Consider the following 22703-nt stretch of genomic DNA (forward strand, 5'->3'; position numbering starts at 1 on the left):
CGCCCGCCCCCAGCCGCCGACAGTGCGCGCACGCGTCCTAAAGCCCAAGCCGGAAAAGTTTTGTGTGCGAGCCCTGCTCAAGTGAAAGGAATTGCGAGGCTGAGATCGCCTCCTTCGCCCAGGCATCGTCCTAGTGGGTCCCGGCAGCGATTAGAGCTTAGCTGTGGCGTCTTAATTGGAACCATGGAATGGGGCGGAGGGTGGGAAATGGAATCCCTGTGGACCCGGCGGCCCGGGAGGGGGAGACTCATACTTCCTCCCCCAACCCAATTCAGATTGGTTAATGTGACCTCTAGCTAGAAGAGCGGCGTCCGGGCTCTGGAAAGAAGAGGGTTCCCTCTATAGAGCTTCATCCGAGCCCACCCCACTCCTTGCTCTTGCAATTGGGGGCAGACTAGAAAGAGTCTCGGAGGATCTAAGGCTCCACCTCCCACCATGCGTCCATCCCCGTCCAGCAGCCCCCCAACCCCCAGCAAACTGGACCTCAGGCTGGGCGGGGTGGGGAGGGGGGGTTGCTGCCTTGTCTCCCATCTCCTCCACTGCTCTTGATCGTCGCGGCATAGGCTTCACCTCTAGCGCTGACCAGACCTCCCCTAAAGCACGGGCGCCCTCTGCTACCCATTCCAGTGCCAGGTTCAGGATTTAGAGAAAAGGCGGGAATGTGGGTGGAGGGTGAGGGTGCGATGTCCACCCCCAATCTTCGATAGAGAGCAAGACCTTCTCTCACATGCCTATGGATTCCAAAGGGTTTTCTTACCCTTTTCCAGTCTCCAGTTAAGGCGCTGATAAAGGGATTCCAATCTACCCCTGCCACGCCCCCATGGGGGTGACCTGAGTGCTCCTTTCCCTCACAGGCTTATCCTCACAGGCTTGGGACGATTTCTTTTGGGAAAGCCCTTTCTGGGGATCAGTGTTGAGGATTTCCTCTATCTGAAGCCAGACTCCTAGGGGAGCTTCATGCTTCCGGACAGCCCACTGAAGCTGACACCCTGCGCAGTGGACACCCGCCACAATTCAGCTGTTGGGGCGGGACGCCTGCCCTGGCCCTTGCTGGCCCTGAGCCGGACGCCCCCCCACCTCCACCCGGTTATTGCGCAGTTGTGGGTGCCCGCGGGACGAGGCAAACACAGAGGTCAGACAGCTTCAGTGAACTGGGGGGAGGGATGCTCGGCTGGTGGCTTCGGCTGCAACTGCCGGGCAGGAGCTGGGGGCTGTGTTTTATTCATTTCTCCCTTTTGCTGGTTCTTAACTGCGCCCCTGAGGGTGCAGCGACTCCCCTCACCCTAGCGGAGGAGCAAGAATAGGGTACGCGGATGCTCAGCCCTGTCCCTCAAGTCTCGGTCTCTGAGTCTTCCTCAGGTCTCCGAGCCAACACCCCTCTCTCCTCGACTTGCTGCCCTCCCAACTCTTTTCCGACTCCCTCTGTTGGCCTCGGCTCCTTTCACCCTCCGCTGCTGGCTGCTGCTTGTCGCAATCTCTGTACAAAGGGCCAGGGGCGGGAGTGGGGGGCGGGCAAGGGGAGCTGGGCCCGAACTGGCTGCTTCAGCAGGGCTGTGGCCAATCCTGAGCGCCCCCGCCTCCGGGGCGAGGGGGGCCCCCCCCCCCCCCCCCCGCACGGGAGGGTCCTGGGCGGCGCGGGGCGGGCGGAGCCGCGGGCAGAGCGTGGTGGTGCTCACTGAGGGGACGGCCCGCTTGCAGCCCGGCACCACGGGGGCTCTCCAACCTCACCATGCTGCCGTGGGGCGCTGCGCTCGCCCTACTCCTGGTCGCACTCGCCTTGCTTGGCCTGCTCGCACCCCGGCTGTGGCACACCTGGAGACGAGCCATTGGAGTGAGGACCCCGCTGGGGACCGGGAGTCAAAACCATGAAGGGGAGTCAGACGGAGGAGGCCCGGCGGACGAGTTCAGCAACGGGCGCGAGTCGCTGCCTGGCGGGTGTAGTCTCATCTGTAAGCCGTCGGCGCTGGCCCAGTGCCTGCTGCGCGCCTTGCGACGCTCCGCAGCGCTGGAGCCAGGCCCGCGGTCCTGGCTCTCCGGGCCCCACCTGCAGACCCTTTGCCACTTTGTGCTGCCGGTGGGGCCAGGGCCTGAGTTGGCCCGGGAGTACCTGCAGTTGGCCGATGACGGTCTAGTGGCTCTGGACTGGGTCGTGGGACCTTGCGCCCGGGGCCGCCGGGCCACCAACGCGGGGGGCCTTCCAGCGGTGCTGCTGGTGATCCCCAATGCTTGGGGACGCCTTACCCGCAACGTGCTTGGTCTCTGCCTACTCGCCCTGGAGCGTGGCTACTACCCAGTCATCTTCCACCGTCGCGGTCACTACGGCTGCCCACTGGTCAGCCCCCGCCTGCAGCCTTTTGGGGACCCATCGGACCTCAAAGAGGCAGTCACTTACATCCGCTTCCGACACCCAGCGGCCCCGCTGTTCGCTGTGAGCGAGAGCTCAGGCTCCGCGCTGCTGCTGTCATACCTGGGCGAGTGTGGCTCCTCCAGCTACGTGACCGGCGCCGCCTGCATCTCTCCGGTGTTGCGCTGCCGCGAATGGTTTGAGGCCGGCCTGCCCTGGCCCTATGAGCGTGGCTTTCTGCTCCACCAGAAGATCGCCCTCAGCAGGTGGGTCACCCGGGCCACGGATGGGCAGTTGAGGGGGAAGAGAGGTCTTCAGCTGATGGAGAAAGTGTTGCCTGGTATTGAATCATGTGGGTTTAGGACAATTTGGGCAGGATTCTCCTTACACACTTTCTGAAGCTTTCCAAACCCCCTATCTAAACTAGGACAAGCAGGTTTAAAAAGCCAAGGACTATTCAGTCAGCATCATTCTGCTAGAACAGGGACTCCTACCCTGGGGCCCCCTGGCCTCACTTCAGACCCACGGTATCCTAGCAACGGAGCACCTGCCCCCGCAGGCAGCAGAGGCCACGTCTGACATTTACCATTTAGTCCATAGCTAGTCAAATCAGCAAAGAGGCTTTAGAAGCAACTGCAACGATTTATCTGTCCAAAATGTTTCCTTATAGGCAGCCTGGAGATAACATGAATCAGATAGCTGGTGGCATTTAATTTATTAAAATTCTTAAGCCCTCACAAACATTTTACATATTCCTAGGTATGTACTCAGTATTAAAGATTTATTTTGTATTTATGCACACAAGACCTGGGGTGGAGACCAGAATTGCAGAGGGTGAGAGGATTCACCAGAGACAGAGTGGGAAGCAAAACAGGTGGACCCACTGAAATACACTGCTGAGGGGAACAGTGGGTGAGACAGGAGAGGTCTGCTGTGCCATGTGGGTCAGCTCCCTGGTTGGGGATTGAACTCATGCCCAGTGGTTGGTGGTAGCTTAATAGTGCTGAGACTTTAACCTCTGTGTCACCAGAAAGGCTCTGTACTCAATATTTAATTTAAAAAAATTAAGACTACCCAAACATTTTTTTTTTAAATCTCCGAAAGGAAAACAAGCTACCACCCAGGTGACAGGTCAGACTCTCCCACAGGGGAGGCCCTGGGTAGTATTCCCACAGCAAATATCAGACCTCAGTTTGCACTAGGAGTTGGCAAAATGAGGTAAATGAAAGACATTTTGGCAACAGTGTGGTATGGCAAAAAGATCTGGAACTTAAGGGTCAGACCCACTTGGATTCAAATCCTGCATTTCCAGCAAGTTAGTTAATTCCTTTGAAGTTCATTTTCCCCTTCAGTTAAAAATGGATTTAATAACATCTACTTTTCAATGTTGTTAACCATTAAATAACAAAAATGAAGGGTCAGCCCTGGGTAGGGGCATAGATGGTGGCAACTGGGATTCTTTTTTTTCTTACCCCTTCTGCCTCCTGTTTTGAGGTCAAATCCTAAGCTCTACATCCTCCCAAAGTGCTGCCATGGCAAACAGAGATTCCTGAACAGTCCAGGGGCAAGCTGCTCTTCCATGGCTTAGCTGCCATAGTTTCCATCTGTGAATGACCACCCACCAGTGCTGACCCTGGGCACCAGCTGGAGGATAAGGTGAGGGAAGTAGAGGGGAAAACCTGGGCTTTTAGGAACTGCCCTGCCAGTGGTTGAAGTTTGGGAATGAAAACTCAAGGCAAGCTTCTTTGCATGTTTGCAGGTGACACACTTCCAAATTCAACTGGTTAAGGCAGGATTAATCCATCCAAAGGATCAAGCGACCCATTCTGGCCGCTTGTTAGGGTGTCAGACCCTCTCCAGGGAGATGGAAACAAACAAACAAACAAAGACCCTCCTCTTTCCCATAGCAGATGCTTCCAGGCTTCTATCTAGGAACTCATCTCTGTAAATTGATTCCATTCCCCATCACTTGCTCTGCCACCCAGTCCTCTTTAGGAATGAATTCCTGCTCCATTGATCACAGTCACGCTCCTCTGTCATTATCTGGACAGCTTATTAGTTAAAACAAACTTGTACAACCTAATGTAACATATCAATGATGTGGTTGTCACCTGAAGATCTGCAAAGTCTGAGCTGGTAATTTCTAGGAGGAACCCAGGAGGTGGCAGTTCATCTCAAGTTCCTTACAGAGGGTCAGAGTTGAGGTCAGAAAGAAAACCATCTCTGCAGTTCAGCAGCTATCAGTAAAATGCTGCCCCAGAGCTGGGGAGATAGTGCCATGCACAGGTCTGGTAGGAACACAGGGAGGAGAGAGGAAAATCCTGACTGTGGCACTAAAGAATGCCAGCCCAAGTTGCCAGGCCTTCTCATTTCCCCCAGAGAAGCCAGATAAGTGATCTTTATGTGAAATGTCCATAAAATCACCAAGATAATGCAATGAAAGGTTTAAAAACCCTACATGGCCAAAGAAAGCCCGTTGCCAGAATCTGACCTGTGACTGCCACTCTGTTCCTTCTGCTATCAGTTTTTCTCCCGTTTCCTAACTTCCCCGTTCAACTTTTCACTCGTAGGTACACCACGGCCTTAGAGGACATCGTGGATACCAGCAAGCTGTTCAGGAGCCGCTCCCTGCGAGAGTTTGAAGAGACACTTTTCTGCCACACCAAGAGTTTGCCTATCAGCTGGGACACCTACTGGGACCGAAATGACCCACTACGGGATGTGGATGAGGCGGCTGTACCTGTGCTCTGTGTCTGTAGTGCTGATGACCCCGTATGTGGGCCCCCAGACCACTTCCTGCCCACTGAACTCTTTCACAGCAACCCCTACTTCTTTCTCCTGCTCAGTCGCCACGGAGGCCACTGTGGCTTCCTGCGCCAGGAGCCTATGCCAGCCTGGAGCCACGAGGTCACCTTGGAGTATTTCCGGGTCTTGAGTGATTTCTTCCGAAATGAAGAGAGGATAAAAGCGCTAAGCAGACGCAGAGCTTCATTCCTAGGGGGCCGCCGCCGCTGGGGAGCCATGCAGAAGCGGGAGGTGTCACCCTCTTCCAATCTGGAGGACATCTTTAGCTGGAAGAGATCATATACAAGGTGAGACCTGGCCAAGAAACCCCCAGTCCTGCAAAGAAGAGCAGCATTGGGTTTGGGTGAGTCTTGGAAAGGTGGTGAGGACAAAATGGAGCCAGCAGCTCTCTTAAGCTGGTCTGTGGAAAGAGCTGGAACTTCCCGCAAGCTGCCGCCCACATTACCCTGAGCAGAACTCCTGCCCAGGCTCTGTTCGCATTCCTATTCATCTTGGTCAGTGGCTGTGCATTCCCTGTCACTGTCTCCCGCCACAGATTTCATAATCTAGAGAATACCATTTCAGTCCAGGCTCACAAGTGCTCTCTCACTAGGGTCACTGCAGAGTGAAGAGTATTTGCATGTCACTGGGCAGTTGGGTCCCACATAAATGCTCTATGACCCTGATTCTCAAACTGGAGCAACTTGATGTAGTGAGGACAGGATGTTTGTGTCTCGGTCCCACTTCCCTCATTTTGTTCTGTGGTGTGGCCTCTGCTGACTTCAGGGGCGGTTGTGGAAGTGGGCTCACAGAGCTGTGTGGCTGCCTGTCTGGAGTGAATGAGAAAGGCAGCAGAGGCAGTGAATACCATGGTGAAACCGGATTGGTGAGGGCCAGAAAGAAGTCAACATCTGGAGGGCTAAGCTCCAGCTTTTCAGATGAGCTCTGCAAAATCTCACGATGGGATTGATCTGGGGCTTCAGCCTAGAACCTCAAGACTCACTGGAGAGCTGAAGGATGATTTTAGGAATAGAAAGTCCTCACATACAAAGATATAAAGGTTCTACCAGACCAAGCACCAGAAGTCAACTCAGATGCTCCCGCTGCTGCTTTGATACCATTTCAAAGGATTACTCCAGAGAGCTCTAGCCAGAGCTGCTTTTCTCCTGAGATGTGAGCTTTTCTAATTAATGAAATATATAAATCTCATCTTAGGTATTTCTGACTAGTTTTCTGTTTTCTTTTTGGGTATTACGACTGCCACTCCCTCTCCTAGAGGCTGGAAAGACATTGGGATCACAGAGTACCACCTAGAAGTTGGCTAGACCTGCCAGAAATTCATGAATATTTCACATTACCATGCTTTCTTCCTGGGCAACTACTCACACCACCATCTGTGGAAATGCAGTCAAGCTTCTTTCTTGCTCTGGCCACTCAGTGACTGAGTGGGTGTTGATTTCATGAGGAATAAACCCTGAAGATCAGAGTGATTAAAGGTAGTATACTGATTGATGTAGACATCCTGGTTTGGACTAAGCCACTAAATAATACAACAGGAAATCTGGTTCCATGGATTGCTAACACCTTTGCCCTGAGGCTTTATTTTGTCATTGAGAAAGAGGACACCTGTTTTGACAGGAACCTGCACCCTGGAGTCAAACAGCAAAGTAATTTTAAAGTAATGTTTACCAAAAACTGTGTCCAAAGGTTAGCTATAAAGAATTCCAAGACAGGATTTCAGGTATGGATAACCATCCACCAGCCTAGCTGTTCTAGATCAAAATAAAGAAGGAACTCTAAACTATTAATCTAAGAATCTAAACTGAAATGCAGACAAAACTCGATCATCCTTGTCATGAGAAAATTATCTTTATTCCTCACATCTTGCTTCTCTTCCACATTCCCATCTAATGTTCTTTCACCATTTCTGAGCAGGAAAAATAAAAAGGAACCGACCTCTAACGATCCCACTGATGGTTAACCCCCGCAGTTAGGATTTACAGGGGAGAACTGCTGACATCTGGCCATACATTCTTCTCCCCCAGCATCTGGTACAATGGGAATCTCAAGAGTTCTACAGTCTCATCTGCCCTAGGATTGCACAGAAATGAGTGCAAAATAGGAAGCAACCCAGTGATTTTAAAACCCCATGATTTGAAGTACCTTAGCCTAAGGATTAAATCTGGGTTGCTTTTCTAGACCCTGGTTCTTTAAGATAACTCTGGAGAAATAATGCTTGTTTTTCCTTTCCCTTTTAATAGGAAAGAGAGTTTATAGGGAGCTTGGGGGTGGTACACACATACACACATATCCATGCCTTATAGTCTTTAAGCTTTCAGAATGGCAGAGCAGTTCTAGTTCTGGGCTCCACTAACTCGCCCCACACCCTAATGACCTAACCCTAAAGTATTTCTCCTTCATTCCCCTTGTGCCAGATGTGCTCACTGCCTATGTCAGAAAGCTACTTCTCTCATCTTTCCATAATTGTTTTTTTCAGCTAGGGGAGAGCCCATTTTTGCTAAGATTATTCTTATTTAACAGGTTTGCCCATCACCCAAACTAGCTCTGCTTTGGTCAACAGCTAATTACAGCTGGAGGAACCCCAGGCATATTATCCTGGGAAATATGTGGCTTTTGAACAAAATAACAAGTTGAACAATGACAAGTTACAAGAAATGCAACCCCAAAGCAGTACCACCAGAGTTGGTGTTTTCCTGGTGAATCCTCTCAGGCATCATTCACTTGCTTGCTTCCCTTGGGTTTCTTCATTATTTATAAACACCGTCATGTGGTAAAGGGGAAAGAAAAGAAATGCAATGATTTAAAAGGGAATGATAACCTCAGCAGCAGACTGAATCCTCCAACCACTGGATAGAATGCAAGCAGCAGGGGCCGTCCTGGTGGCAAAAGTCTCAGCATTACCAACTAAGCTATCAGCAGTCACTGCATTCCTGGCAGGGAGTTGACCCATATGGCCTAGCAAACCTCTCCTCTCTTGTCCACCACTCCACTCTGTAGTGTATTTTAATAGATTCTGTCTGATGTCCCACTCCCCACTCATCTCTGGTGAATCCTCTCACCACCCCCACCCCACACCTCTGGCCTACATGCCAGCTCTTGTATGCATAAATAAATATTATCTTTAAAGATTTATGCATGTATACAGAACTGGGGTACAGGCCAGAGAAGCAGGGGCAGTGAGAGGATTCACCAGAGACAGAGTAGAAAGCAGAACAGGCCAACTGATGGAAGTACACTCCTGAGGGGAGCAGCAGGCTGGTCAGGAGAGGCCTTGCCATGTCAGGAGAGGTACCCCCAGGGTACCTCTGGGGCTGGGGATTGAACTCATGCTGAAGTGGCTTTAGCTTCTTAGTGCTGTGCTTTAATCCACTCCACCACCAGGGAGGGCCAAAAATAAGTATTTTTTAAAAAAGAATGCAAGCAGCAGACAGCTGTCTCTGAAGATTGTTTTTAAGTTCTTCAAGCTCTGATATCTGATACTGAATCGTGCTAAACTATAACTTGTCCTACTTATGAGCTTATGTCTTTATACATAGCTTTCCCAGTTAACATGGCTGAAATTGAAAAACAAAGAATCAGATCTTAACGTTGGGAAGATATTTTGAGTGAAGCTGTAATTTTTAAAGACGTGAGTGCTGTTAAGGTCAACACAGGAAGTGTCATATTGGCTTTCTGTATTACCTCAACACGCCCCCCCCCACCCCCAGTGTCAGATGCTCCTCTGTATTCATCTGCCACCTAGACCACAAGATCTTCAGTCATCCGTAGTAATGCCATGACATCTTTCTTTAGAAATAAACATTGGCATGAATTTTTTCCCCCTGCTTAAGCAAGCAGTATAGTTGGTCACTTGGTAACAATGCCAATATTTGTGATTAGTCAAGTCACAAAAAATGACATCAGAAAGTGTTTTTCAACTTACCACAATTTGCAGAGATAAGATTGCTTTGAGGAAGACTTGAGAAGTTACACCTATTCTCCAGTGTCTGGAGATGGAAGGACTGCCTCAGGAAGAACTATGTCCTACATCATCAGTAGGATATGATAGATTGTTCTTGGCACCAGAGGGAAACTGTGCTGGGAACCAAGGGTAGCCTAGATTACTACAAATCTCTTCTCAGCTAAGTCAGGTAATTTAAGGAATACTAATGAGCTCAGCGAGTTGTAAACTTCTGGTTGATTCATGTGTTTAAGGGTCAGGGGCCCACAGACCTGATGTGGATTCTGGGAGTTGGGAAGATTTTAAGAAAATAATACTGCCAACGTGGTCAGATGGTATTTTTATGACATTCAGTATTATGCTGTAATATAAAGGTGTCTAGGATGAGCTCAAAGTGTGAAGATGGAATTTCACTAAAACTATAGAAGACATGAACTATGTACCCCTCCAGCCTTCCTGTAAGTATTGATACCTCATCCTAGTGTTTATCACTACTGTGGTTGAATACAAATTTCTAACTTGCCTCTAAATAATAAATATATTGCAGTTGCCCTGGAACAATGGAATGTCATTATTTTTTAAATCTCCAGAAACAAATATGTGCTATTTGCCTTCTAAAGCTGTGTACTGAGTTATGCTTACCTACCCATGAAGTCGAATAGTCTCCCCTGCACATTCTCTTTTCACTGTATGTTGCTTCGCTTCTGTAGTTCTAGCCTTTTTGTCCCTTAACTCTAACTAGTGGCAACTCTGTTTAATCAACAACTAGGCCTCCTGCTCTGGGCTAATAATTTTCCAGCATACCCAAAATTCCCAGATCATCAATGATACTTACATAGCGGTATTTTCCAGCAGGCAACTTATCATTTGTGTCACAGAGTACTGAAGTAGTTTGGAAATGTGGGTTCTAGTTCTATCTCACCTGTGATTTCTATGACCCTGGTAAAATTAATTTACGAGCTGTTCCATATGAAAAGACATACTGTATATAGGCCTTAATTTATAAGCTCATTTAGGAAATATAATGAGTCGGTAATAGCAGATAAAACCCACTTTCCAAGTCTATTTAATTCCTAAGTGAAGGCAAACTCTTCCATCCCCAGCTCATACACATACTCAACTCACTCTGCTAACCATGTTACAGATGACAGGTTTCATGTTGGTTCCCTAATTCTGGCCCAAAACCGTATCCAGTTTTTACATATAAAAGTTGAGCAAGGATGTGACTTTAAAGTTCTCACAATTAGTGATGAGGCTGAAGACCAGAATCTAAATCAGTGCTTTATCGCATATTTTACCTGCCTTTTCGTCGCCAATCACTGGCTGAGTTGACAGTAAATAATACCCATTTTAGACTTTGTAATGTAAAGGGTGTTAACTAAAGGGGAATTTTAGAATTGCTGGAGTGCACAATTCAACACGGAAGTTACACGTACACAAATCTTAAAGAAAGACACCAGTGGGCCCGCCCTGGTGGCACAAAGGATTAAAGTAAAGCGCAGCACTATGCAGCTGCAGCCTGCTTCAGCAGGAGTTTGATCCCCAACCAGGGAGGTGACCCACATGGCCCAACAAACCTTTCCTGTCTCACCCACTGCTCCCCTTAGCAGTGTACTTTGTCAATCTGTTTGTTCTGCTCCCCACTCTCTCTGGCCTGTATCCTAGTTCCGTGTGCATAAATAAATCTTAACAAAAAAAATAAGACACCACTACAGTTATTGCATGGCTTCAACACTTTCAGCAACTCTGCTTCCCTCTATCCATTAAGAATAAGTACCTGGAAGTACCTGTATCAGAACACAGGCCTTACGTTGATTCTGCAGCTAGTTTCACTTAAATGTAAGCAAAAGCATTAGTTTATCACAATTGGGGCAGAGGAGCTAGTCAATCCCCGTGGTAAATTTTTACTTATGTTCAAATTTCTTTTACCGTCAAATATGATAGGCTTGCAATCTTAAAGAATAACCCAGAGTGTCTCTGATGAGTTCAGCCAATGCAACATTTGTTTTGGGTTGTTGACATGAGCTGTAACAGCTTAGAACCACATTTTCATAAAACTCCTTCCACTGTAGTTTGAAGAGTTCCACTGTAAGGTGAAACCCAAAGCAATCTTTTTTTAAAAAAGATTTATTTATTCATACAGAACTGGGGTAAAAGCCAGAGGGGTGGTCAGAGGCTTCACCAGAGGGAGATGCAGGGGCGGTGAGAAAATTCATTGGAGACAGAGGGGGAGCAGAACAGGCGGACTGACGAAGTACACCGCTGAGGGGAGCAGCGGGCAAAACAGGAGGGGTCTGCTGTGCCATGTGGATCACCTCCCAGGACAGGGATCGAACTCACACTGAAGTGGCTGCAGCTAGCTTGCAGTGCTGCATCCTAACCTGTTGCACCACCAGGGAGGACCCGCAATCTTGTTTTTAAACCTTTCTGAGGTTCTCCAAATTAAAGCTGGGAATGTCAGGAATGCTGGAGATAAAAGACCTGGAAATTTGCCACATGACTGGTTGATCCTGGTAAATGAAGTACTATATAAATGTTAATCTCGAAGAATAAGCCATATTAACATTATTGGAATTTAAAAATTATTTAAAGCACCATATTCAATGAAGTGTAAGATAATCTTTGAAAATGATACTTAAAGCTAATTCCTAATTTAAAAACATATAAACCCTTGCCCAGGAAACCATCACCAAATTAGACTTCTGACAGGAAAAAAACGCATTTTAATCAGTAGGCTGGGTTAAATGTATTCCTATATATAGGGCTAAACTATGATTATCATCAAATCTGGAAAGAGAAGTCCAAATGAAATTAGGTTTTGAGGATTTGGACAAGGTTCAAGAACTCATGTTCATTTTTGTGGGAGTTGTAGTTACAGAGTTAACAAACCAGGTCTATATATGAAATTTAAGAACCTGTACCAGATGGTCAGAACCTAAGTGGAATCATCTCACACACATAATATAATAGACCACTGCACTCTCTGGAAAACAGAACTTAAGACAATGTAGAAGGTTGATGTCTACACCAGGGAGTAACACCCACCTCTTACTTTGTAACCCGAACATCTAGCACAGCACAAGAACTTCAGGAGTTATCCAATAGCTTGTCAGTGAATTCAATTGTACTTTATCATTTCAGAAATAAAATTTCTTAAAAAAAAAAAACTGAGCAGACACTGTGTACTAAAATTACTTTATTACAGTTGATTTTTTTAAACATTTCCTTTGCTATGATACAAAGGATACTTACAAACAAAATATTACATATGACCTTGTTTTCTCTCTTATGTTTTGACAACTTGGTAACAGTTTTAAATGCACAATCTATACAATTAATACAGGTTATATATGAACTATAAGGTATGTTGAACCAGAAGAATACTGACAATATACTGTACAATAAGCCTTACCAGTTAGTGCTGCGGACCATTTCTACCAAAAGGAAAATGCACATCTGTACAGTCACCTTTACCAGCTGGTACTGACAGTGAGGGAGAGGCTTCTTCCTCATTGCAACCCTTGATAAGCCTCCACTGTAGGTTATCTGTTTGGTCCAAAAATTGAGAGGACTGTGTATATTTAAAACTAGTCATTAATAAAGTGGCAGAACACCACACTTCAACATAACTTCTCACAAAAAAAAAAAAAGAAAAAAGAAAAAAGAACATCAGTCCTAGTTTTAAAAGACCACAAGTCCTCCATCCACTATGAAAACCCTACAGGCTCAAGGGCTTTAGAAGATGAGAAGATGAAGGCTGCCAAAAAGGAGGCAAGAAACCAAGCCAAAATCTAGGTCTTGCAAAATCTTCATTTTTTTTCCCTTCACCAAAGGGAACTAGTAATGTACAAATTCATTGATGAACCTCAATGATAGCATATCAGTTAGCTGATAACCTTCATTTTATCTGGACCCTTAGCTCGTGGGAATAACTGAGATTGTGAATAATATAAACCACACTTTTAGGAAACAACAACAACAACAACAACAAAAACCTCTTACTAGGTCAAAATATTCCCTTTTAGCCACCAAAGCTGGTCCTGGGCTATTACAGGTGTGCATTCATCTCTCAATGGTCTACTCAGAAATGATAAGGTTACAGCTTTTTTTCTTTTCTTTTTTTCTTTTTAAATAAAAAAGCAACTGATTGAAGCATTTTTTTTTTTTAGGTAAATAGCAAAAATAAAAATAAAAACCAACCCTGGCATTTGCACAAATAATGCAAATGGAGCGATATGGACTTTAAGGTAAGGGGTTAGTAAAAAGAAAGTGAAAAGTGAAGAAAATCTAGAGAAAATGATGTATTAATTTTTCTTCTTAAAAATTTCTACAATACATGTGCAAAAAAATCATGCTGTTTGAGGAAAACAATGGGAAATGAGTATATAAAACTAAAAACATAAATAATATGTTTGGATGACTGGTAAAAGCAGAAACCAACCTGGGTTACAAAAAGGATTATACATTCAAGATGCTCTTAAACCCAGTGGGATAACTTATGTTAAAATTGTGTTAACAGTTAATGTTAAAAATCTCAAGTTTGTTTTTAAATCTTCACAATACAAGCAAAGCTGTTTTAAAATATACACTATACATATTTCTCATAGTCTCTCCAACCTTATTAATGCGCATTAGGCTATCTTTTTCATATACTAAAACAAAGGGGTTTTGAAAGCAAAATTGCTCAAAGTAACCCATCCATTATTTAAATGTGTGTCTTAAACTTTAAATGGGTTAAAAATTTTAGGAGACTTACATAAATAGGATTTAGCAACACAGAGTGTTAATTTAAAAAAATTCTAAAGCATTTACAAATTATCAGGTTGGAATAGTCTTGGGAAGTTATGTGCACTATACTTTAAATGTTATTTACATCAGACCATTACTTTTGTAAAAATTTCCCTAATAAAAAACAAATTTGGAGTAGTAACCTGTTTTCACTTAGAAGGATCATAAAAGGAAAGGCAAAATAAGAAAAATTATCTTCTAATAGAAACCCCACATATCCCTCTCCACTTGAATTTTGCCCTATGAAACCAACTGTAACTCCTAATAGGCTCATATAGCAAATGTCAAGATAAATTACTGGCCTCAAGGGGGATCCTCCTGCCCCCATTTCCCCACCTTGTGTCTCTGGCTTGGATTATCTTCTGAAACATGTACATAAGTGGAGGGGCACTCAAAGTAGGCACAATTTCCATTTAATGTGGTATTAAGAGAATGCTGTTGGGGAGAAGGTGTGATAGTTTCTTTGATATTATGAAATGCAAGTAAGCATATTTGGAATGGGTACCAAAATAGCTCTCTGGTAACACACCAGGGGCAGCCAACATCTTAATAAATGAAACATACTTGTCTATGACAAAAAGGTATTAAAGGGTTCCAATATACCCCAGGTTTGTTTGATATGTGCCAAACAGTTACATGGACCAGCCAAAATTTACAAATATTAAGCAGTTATGTCCTTTTAAACCACGTAATTCACTCCATGACCATGTGCAATTTATAGTAACAGTAATGTTCATGCCGAGGCAATGTATTTGAGGGCGTAGAAAAAGCAAAATGTGCTACTGAGAGAAACCTGTTCCCACACAACAGTTCTTCATGCTTTCAAGTGGCCCTAATATACCTTTGATGCTAAGCCAAGCCATGCAAAAGCAAAGAGTACACACTTTTCATTAACATTGGTATCTCATTTCTAAGCTCCACTGATCTCAGAGTTGCCATAGAAACAAAAGTACTAAACACACAAAAATGAGGATTCATGGATTTTTAAACAAGTATTTCCCTTGCCCATATTCATCAGCCTTTAATGTTAGGCTACAAGGCATATTCAGAGAAAGGTTAAGTGGGGATGATGACAAAAGAACATACGTAATTCTGGAAATAGGGGAAAATGTTCCAGAAATGGGACCAATGTACCAGCAATAAACATAGTTCATTTCATGTGAAAATTCAGCTGGAGAGCCCAATAAACAGTTCCAAGCCATAATGTTATCACCTTCATTAACTTACATAAACATCAAAACTCTTGCACTTTATAGACAAGACACACTTCTGTAAACATGGCCACTGGGGGAGGGAGGCTCCCTATCTCATTCATGATTGAGGACATGTAATCATTAAATAAAATGACTTCACTTCAAAAGATTGAAAACCTGACCAATGATTAAGCTTCATTCCCCCTGTTTAACAACACTTATGCATTAATTCTAGAAATGTCACCAAGGATGGTTTCTGGGTTAGATGCTAGGACCACAACTGGCAATGACAGCAACTCCTCTCTAGCTGGCACAGACTTATAAACTTTAGTACAAAAACAAAAATACAGAAACTAGGTCAATTTGTTAGCTACATATTTACAGATAATTACATGATTTTTCACTCACAATTGCTAAAAACTACGAGTGAAAAGGAAACTGTGCAGGTTGAATTACCCGTACTTGGGGGGCGGGGGAGGGAATTCTTGGGCATCAAGATACCCTTTTCATTCACTCAGAAGTCTCTTCTCTCCACTTTTTTGTGGCAAACTACCTACAGATGTCCAGATTGGTATATCCAGTGGGCATCCTGTTTCATAGAGAATGAACCTTTTTATTTTAAAAATTCCATGTATTTAAAAACTAAAAATAAACCCAATATAATCAGACACATACACACACACAAATCTCTGAAACATCAAAAAGTTAGGATTGCTGGGAAACAGTTAACAGTGATGGTGACATAGTAAATGGCTCCCCAGTTTTAATCCTCTGCCTTTAATTTCTTTAAAGAATATCTACTTTGGGGTGGGTGGAAGGGAAGTGCAAGTTTTAGAAACCCACAACAGGCAGATAAGGTGCATACCAATTCATGTATTTCTTATGATTTGAAGGCTACTTACTGAGTTAAATAGCTTCTCTTCCCTTATATGAGGAAAATTTTTTCATTTTGCAAAATTTTGAACATAAACCAAGGAAAAATTAGTGGGACTTTAAAGTGGGCTACCAGAATTCAGTAGGAAATGTAAAACACAATAAAGGAAGAGTTCTCAGCTTCACTTTCTTTTTCCAGACAGTGTTTTTAATAAAATATACTTCTTTATAAATTTGCGTTGTATCCAATGTAGACCTATTGTAGTGATTTCATAAAAGTGCGGACAACATAACCAGACACACAGCAAAACAGACTTCAATCAGTAGTCCTTGCATACAAGAGGCAAGTCTGTTAAGTGTACAGCACACTCTTCATCCTTTAAGGAATCTGAGGATGGGAAATTTCCAGTTCTTCACTAAGAGCAAATGAGTGCCTTTTCAAAGGCAATGCTACAATCTGGTTGGAGGCATGTTAGATGAGGGAAAACAAATAGAAAATTTGTTTCTCTTTATGAATGATCTGTATTTTTGTAAGCAATTCAAGGACAGTCCAAGTTTTGGTTTTGTTTCTTAGGAGAAGGCAGTTTTTATCTAAGAAACAAGAACCTCTTCTATCATTATAGGAGATTCACACTTATATATCTTAAATATATTATTTTCTGACTTGAATACACACTATATACTTCACATTGTGAGCCTGGGACAATAAGCAGGACCATGTAAACCTCCCAGGAAAGAGTTGCTGTGTTGGGTCAAATCTCTGCTTAAATAGTAGTGGCTCAGAAGAGGTGGAAGGTGCATGAAGATTTTACTATAGCAAGCAAGAGGAGGCAGCTAAAGGGGAATAAAAACATGCCAATAAAATATCCTTCTCTCCCAGTGGCCATTTCCTGCTGATTTTTATTAATTAGGAGAACCTTAGATGCTTGAGCAATTAATTCCTTTCTTGACTGTTTTGGTCCTTAGCAAAATTTGTAACTGTTAGTATTTAAGAAGTAAAATGAGTAAGAGGATGAACATCATTACTACTAAGAAATACTTCTAGAACACACATGAATTGTGTGACTGCTTCTTTTAATCATCGTGCAGAGGAATCACCACCAGTGTTTTTCATTTCCACGGTTCATTTTTCTCTGCAGCACTTATCTTTTACTGCACCACAACACAAACTCACAGAAACACTAACTGGCTCTTCCCCAGCACAATTTACTGCATTTCAACTTATGGTTCCACATTTTACTAAACTTTCTTTCCACTCACACAAGTGCTAAGAGAGGATTAAAAAAGAAAAGATTGAATCTAATGAACACCTTCTAATAAATACCAACCTAGAGTACTCATTCTTAAGAAACACATGCATTCTTTACTTAACTGAGGACTGAAATAACAAAACAAAGTAACAGAACCTTAAGTGCCCTGATGGAAATGTACAGTATGAGTTACATCCATCTCTCTATACACACATATAGACACTCATATGTATATACAATATATACATACAAATGATAATAGCTATACCAAAAAATGTGCATATTTAACACAGTTTTAAAAAGCCAGTAGAATTATGGTATAATACAATTTATTTCCACTAGTGAATGGCACAAATGGAGAAATGCAAAGGAGGTGTTTCAAGTACAATAAGGTTATTTTTTCACAGGTGAAAATAAACAGTATTATTCCAGTGTCCAACACAATATATTTTATAAAAGTTTAAAATGCCAGACATTTAGTATGTAAAGAAGTTGAAAGTTACTAAAGCCTGTCTTATGGTATGAAAAAGACACTCATAGAGTTTTCGGTTTTTGAAAGGGGATAAGGAAAAAGAGGTGGGAGTGGCAAGAAGTGTAAAGGACAGGTTCTTTAGTGTACTGAATAGTGTTAACCTGTCTAGGCAGTCTAGGTAGTGGAAAATCCTAATGATCATGCTAAAAATTACAATTTACCAATATATCCTTGGCCTAGAACATAAAACTATTATACCTGTGAGTGTGGCTTCAAATCAGGACTCTCCATCTCAGCATAGAAATGACTAAAAAGAATGGCAGCTCTGAAAAAAAATAATACAAACACATTTTCCAGCTAACATTATCTACATAAGGAAAATATTTTTCAGATACTATAATCTGGGGTTAGAGTTAACTTTTACCAGGGGAGAAAAAAATACGTGCAAAAGGGAAGGAACCCAATTAGGAATAACTACTTTAAGGTATGAGGTCTTGTATTCTTTCAATGCTAACTAAAATAGGGGAGAGACAGTGAACACACACAATTTTTACTGCCAAACTCTGGATACCAGATATAGCATTTATGACTTTCTGATATGCTGGATAAATTCCCCATACTTTAATTAAAAAAAAATACATATACAATGAGTGAACATCAACACTGGGAAGGAGGTAGTATTAATTTGATCAAATATTGACATTTGCACACTGATTCAGAAAGTACCTGCTTACCTTAGAATCTATCAAAATCTTTCAAACCTTTGTGCAACAAATTTAACTCTTTGATGACTCCTACCATGTCATGAAATTCGTCAGATCTTACAAACATGCAAACCAATTAACTTTAATCATTTTTGCAAACTCTATTTTAATTAAAATTAACTTATGGAATAACCCAGATTTATTCATGACCTACATGTAAAAGTGGTTGCCACACAGTTAAATCCCTCCTGAAGAGATATTTGGAATCAGTATTCAATCACATTTAGAACAACATACGATGTGAATGAACTCAGTAACTGAATTTGATTAAGTTGACAAGTTGATTTTAACATATTTCACTGAAAATATTTTGAGTATTAAAAGTTTTATAAGCAAAACTGACCTGCTTCCTTATTCCAACCAACCAGTAGTACAGTGGGACCAGATGTAACAAGGCATTCGATTAAGAACTTTTTAAGGTATGAAATTCCATTGTATTTTTTGATATTTCATTAATTATAAAGCTCATTCCTGTGATTTTCCTACAATACATCTCAATTTGTTCAAAATAATATAAAATATTTGAATGCAAAAATGATATTAAGAAAATTAAAAGTCCCTTTCATTAGGTATGACAAGTACATGCCAAGTTTATCTAAAAAATGAGATCATGAACATGGCCAAGAAGACAATGTATCAGCATGATACTTGAAATACTGCCTTAAATTGCCTGAGAATTCTGTGGTCTTGATTTTGAAAAGATTTACATTAAAATACTAACTTATCTTCAAATTACTTTCAAATGAATGCCAGAGACTTCAAAAGTAGGAGGATTTGCAGAGAATGGAATGACTGGAGAAGACTTAAATTTGGTTGTGAAAACCAGTGCGTCAATAGTGATAGATTACTGTTTAGCCATTAGACTATCTAGGTGAAAAGTATCACTGAACAGGATTTAAAGAATTCTACCTTGGAGCCCTTTGACTATATGAAAAGCAGGATCCAGAGTTAGCAGCAAGGGTTCTTCAAGACAACTGGGGAGGGAGGCAGTAACTTGCAAGAAATTCTGATCTGTCACTGGAAAGAACATGTTTTTTCTTCAAGCCATAGTCACACAGCTTTCTACCTTCCTCACAACACAATTTCCACCTTAACTGTAGAATACCAAGTGATAGCTGACTTTCAGTATTGGTTTGATCCTTCATTGCAAAACAATACAACACAACTGCCTCTCTCTAGAAAAAAGTTAGCTTTGTCAAGAGGTTCCCTGACTATTATAACTTACTTTTCTTCTTGTTTTAATCTGTCAAACTTGCTAGTTCCTTTTCAGTAGTACTTTAGAACTATGGCTAGAGACTTCCGGAAGTGGTGTTTCCTATTCTGGGACATTAACATGATGCCAATGGTCATTAAGTCTCAAGGAACTAGAGTTGAACTAGACTTAAATTAGGAGTTTTAAAGTACTACAGCAACAACAACAGCAATTAAAAAAAAAAAAAAGGATCTGCACATGCAGTAAAATCTACAGTGGTGATGAGGATTAGCCAGCAGCTGGTAAAGTCATTGGCTCAGTGATTCCTGGTTCACTATGGCAACTAAACATTTAAATAATTGGCTAGTCTACTTGTAAACAGGAAATCCCAAAAGCCAAAAAATGGTAATCAAATAGTCTATGTAGTGTGATAAGAATTCCAATAGATGGCAGTTTGCAAATATGGCATCATTTAAATACCTCTGGCATTTGATTTGTATTGGCTATATGTCTTTGTTACTGTACAAAGTAAAGTTACTAATTAGGGAGTTGGGAGTTGTAGAGATTACAGACATCACAGTATAAGCAACAAAATATCAGGATATATAGGGTTCATCTCCTCATTCTGCTGCTGATCATACCCACCATATGAAATTTTAGGTGCCTCTGTCATCCTCTGGTTCCCCTGAGGCTCACAGGTTCACTGATGCAATTTCCACAAAGCTTGTGATTTCCTTAAGCACCTCTATCTCACCAAACCACAAAGAAGGCACAATAGAATGGACACACACACACACACACACACACACACGCCCCAAAATAAAGCAAAACCAACAGCCTATGCAGCATCCAAGGAAATAATTGTTTTCTACTCTCTGAAGAAGTCAATGCAACTCTTTAGTGTTCACAGATTTCAGCTTTCTTTTTTACTCTAAATGAGGCTGAGAAGTCAGACCAATTTAATTAAGAAATAAATTGATGAGAGGCTATAGGTGTGTTTCCATAACATGTTTCAGCATATGCTGCCTGCTGTGAGTGGCTCATAAAATTTAGGCTATGGAGAAAAGCTTTAAATTTTTTCACAAACTTCTTAGGATATAGTTGCCCAAAAGGGATAATTCAAGCCATTGCATTCTATTTTTGTTTTGTTGAGAATATACCCCCTTATCCAGCCAATTTCTTTTTACCACATGCATGATATGCATGTGTGTATAGATATAGGCACATATACCTATACAGATATATACATATCTATATAGAGATATATAATATATATATCTACACACACACAAACACACATACCCCAATTCCCCCTTTCAAACTTTCCCCAAAAGTTAAAATTAAAAACAAAACCCGGCAGCCAAATACTATGACATCCCAATTAGTAAACACAAAACAGAACGCTTTACAAAAATGAATAAAATATAGCATATGCACTCAAGCTTCCACACTGTAGTACCCAAGTGAGGAGGCTGCTGTGACGATGTCTGTAGGCAGTTTCTTTTGGCAGACAGCTCCAGCGGAATTGCCACTTTCAATTATTAAGTTATGTATAAGACATATGTGACCCATTGGATATTTGTGACGTGACACTCGTGCTTCTGCTCATGCCCTGCTCTGTCCGTCCCCCAGAAGCTGTCCGCCTCAGTGCCTGGGGGCTATTGCGGACTCCCATACTGCTACCTCGGGGTACCCCTTGCATTGGCCCTGACGGGTGACCCCATGGTTGGGGTCCACCTTGCATTGGATGACCCCACGCTTGTGGTGGGCCACCCATGGGATGACCCCAGTGAGGTGCTGGACCCCCAGTAGGATTGTGAGACCAACCAGAAGCTCCCGGGTAGCTATGGCTGAATGCCTCAGGGGAGAGATTAGAAAGGACCATATTACTAAAACCTAGTCTCATGCTTTCAGAGTCAAAAGCTTCAATTTCTCTGGCTTGACGCTCCAGCAGGCTTCGTATTCGCTCTGTGCGTTCATTCTGCAAAGCCAACATTTCTTCTTCAATCTGTTGGGGTTGGGGAAAGGAAGTAAAAAGTAAACTGATTTATTTAACTCTATAAACTAAGAAAGCAATAAACACGCAGCTTTGAAGTGAATCATTAAAAAATTCTGGCTATTTTGTGAAGATAGATCCAAAATCCAAGAAATGTAAGAATACCATGTAGTTTGTATTTCTAAAATAAGTAAAACCAAGTTCTTAAAAATAAAGATAACGGATTAAAGCACAGCATTATGAAGCTATGCAACCACTGCAGCACGAATCCCATCCTTGGCCAGGGACATGTACCACATGGTGTGGCAGACCTCTCCTGGCCCACCTGCTGCTCCTCTCAGCAGTATACTTCGTCAGTCTGCTGTTCTGCTCCCCACTCTGTCTCTGGTGAATTCTCTGAACACCCTGCACCTCTGGTCCATACTCTAGCTCTTGTGTGCATAAATAAATAAATCTTTTAAAAAAAGATAATAACTTCCATAATAATTATTAAATAATAATCATTATCAATGGTTACTAAATCCATTAGGTAGAAAGCTGAAGCTGAATGAAAAAAGAAAATGGTGAGAAAAAACTAGTTTTATCAGACATACCAGTGTCGCTACAAAATATTGCAATAATGTAGGAATAGACAATGAGTGAAATAGAAAGAGAATGAAGATCTCAGTTTGTAGGTTTTTAATGTAAGACAAGATGGATTTATTTTTTCATATAATATAATAATTTATTTTTACATCATCTTGTACTTTTTTTCCATTTCAATTGTAATCCCCGTGGGTTTCCCATCATCAAGTCACCCATGTACCATCACCATAGTCCAGCGCACTTCCCTTACTCCCCCTTTTTGATCCCATTCCTCACTCCACTCCCACAAAATGTCTCTGGTATATGGCTGTTCATTATTTTTATTATTTTCTCGCCTGGTCCATTATACTCCTGCTATGAGCGAAACCATCCGGTATTTTTCTTTTTCTTTTTGGCTTATCTCACTAAGTATGATCTTTTCCAGCTCCATCCAAGTTGCTGCAAAAGACATGGTTTCTGTTTTTTGGTTGCTGAGTAATATTCCATTGTATATATGTACCA

The 22703-nt window shown here is 42.4% G+C and overlaps 2 protein-coding genes across 2 annotated transcripts in view; one reads left to right on the forward strand and one right to left on the reverse strand.

Annotated features, from left to right (window-relative positions):
* Window positions 1–1729: 1729 nt before the first annotated feature.
* Window positions 1730–5440, forward strand: ABHD15 (abhydrolase domain containing 15). The gene is made up of 2 exons (XM_004684833.1): window positions 1730–2610; window positions 4915–5440. The coding sequence occupies exons 1-2, from the start codon at window positions 1730–1732 to the stop codon at window positions 5438–5440; spliced, it is 1407 nt and encodes a 468-aa protein (XP_004684890.1).
* A 15490-nt stretch (window positions 5441–20930) lies between these two features.
* The window catches only part of TAOK1 (TAO kinase 1), a 121290-nt gene continuing 119517 nt past the window's right edge, over window positions 20931–22703 (reverse strand). The window contains exon 20 of the mRNA XM_004684835.2: window positions 20931–21629. Coding sequence (XP_004684892.1) covers window positions 21168–21629 — 462 coding nt within the window. The 3' untranslated portion in view covers window positions 20931–21167. The remainder of the gene's footprint in view (window positions 21630–22703) is intronic.

This window comes from Condylura cristata, unplaced genomic scaffold (assembly GCF_000260355.1).
Source record: "Condylura cristata isolate star-nosed mole 26May11 unplaced genomic scaffold, ConCri1.0 scaffold00017, whole genome shotgun sequence".
NCBI lineage: Eukaryota > Metazoa > Chordata > Mammalia > Eulipotyphla > Talpidae > Condylura > Condylura cristata.

What these genes read in the sequence shown, in the direction of transcription:
- ABHD15 (XM_004684833.1), top strand. Translation starts at nt 1,730, where the DNA reads ATGCTGCCGTGGGGCGCTGCGCTCGCCCTACTCCTGGTCGCACTCGCC. An exon ending in CAGAAGATCGCCCTCAGCAG is followed by an intron (nt 2,611 to 4,914) that starts GTGGGTCACCCG and finishes TTTCACTCGTAG; the next exon opens with GTACACCACGGCCTTAGAGG.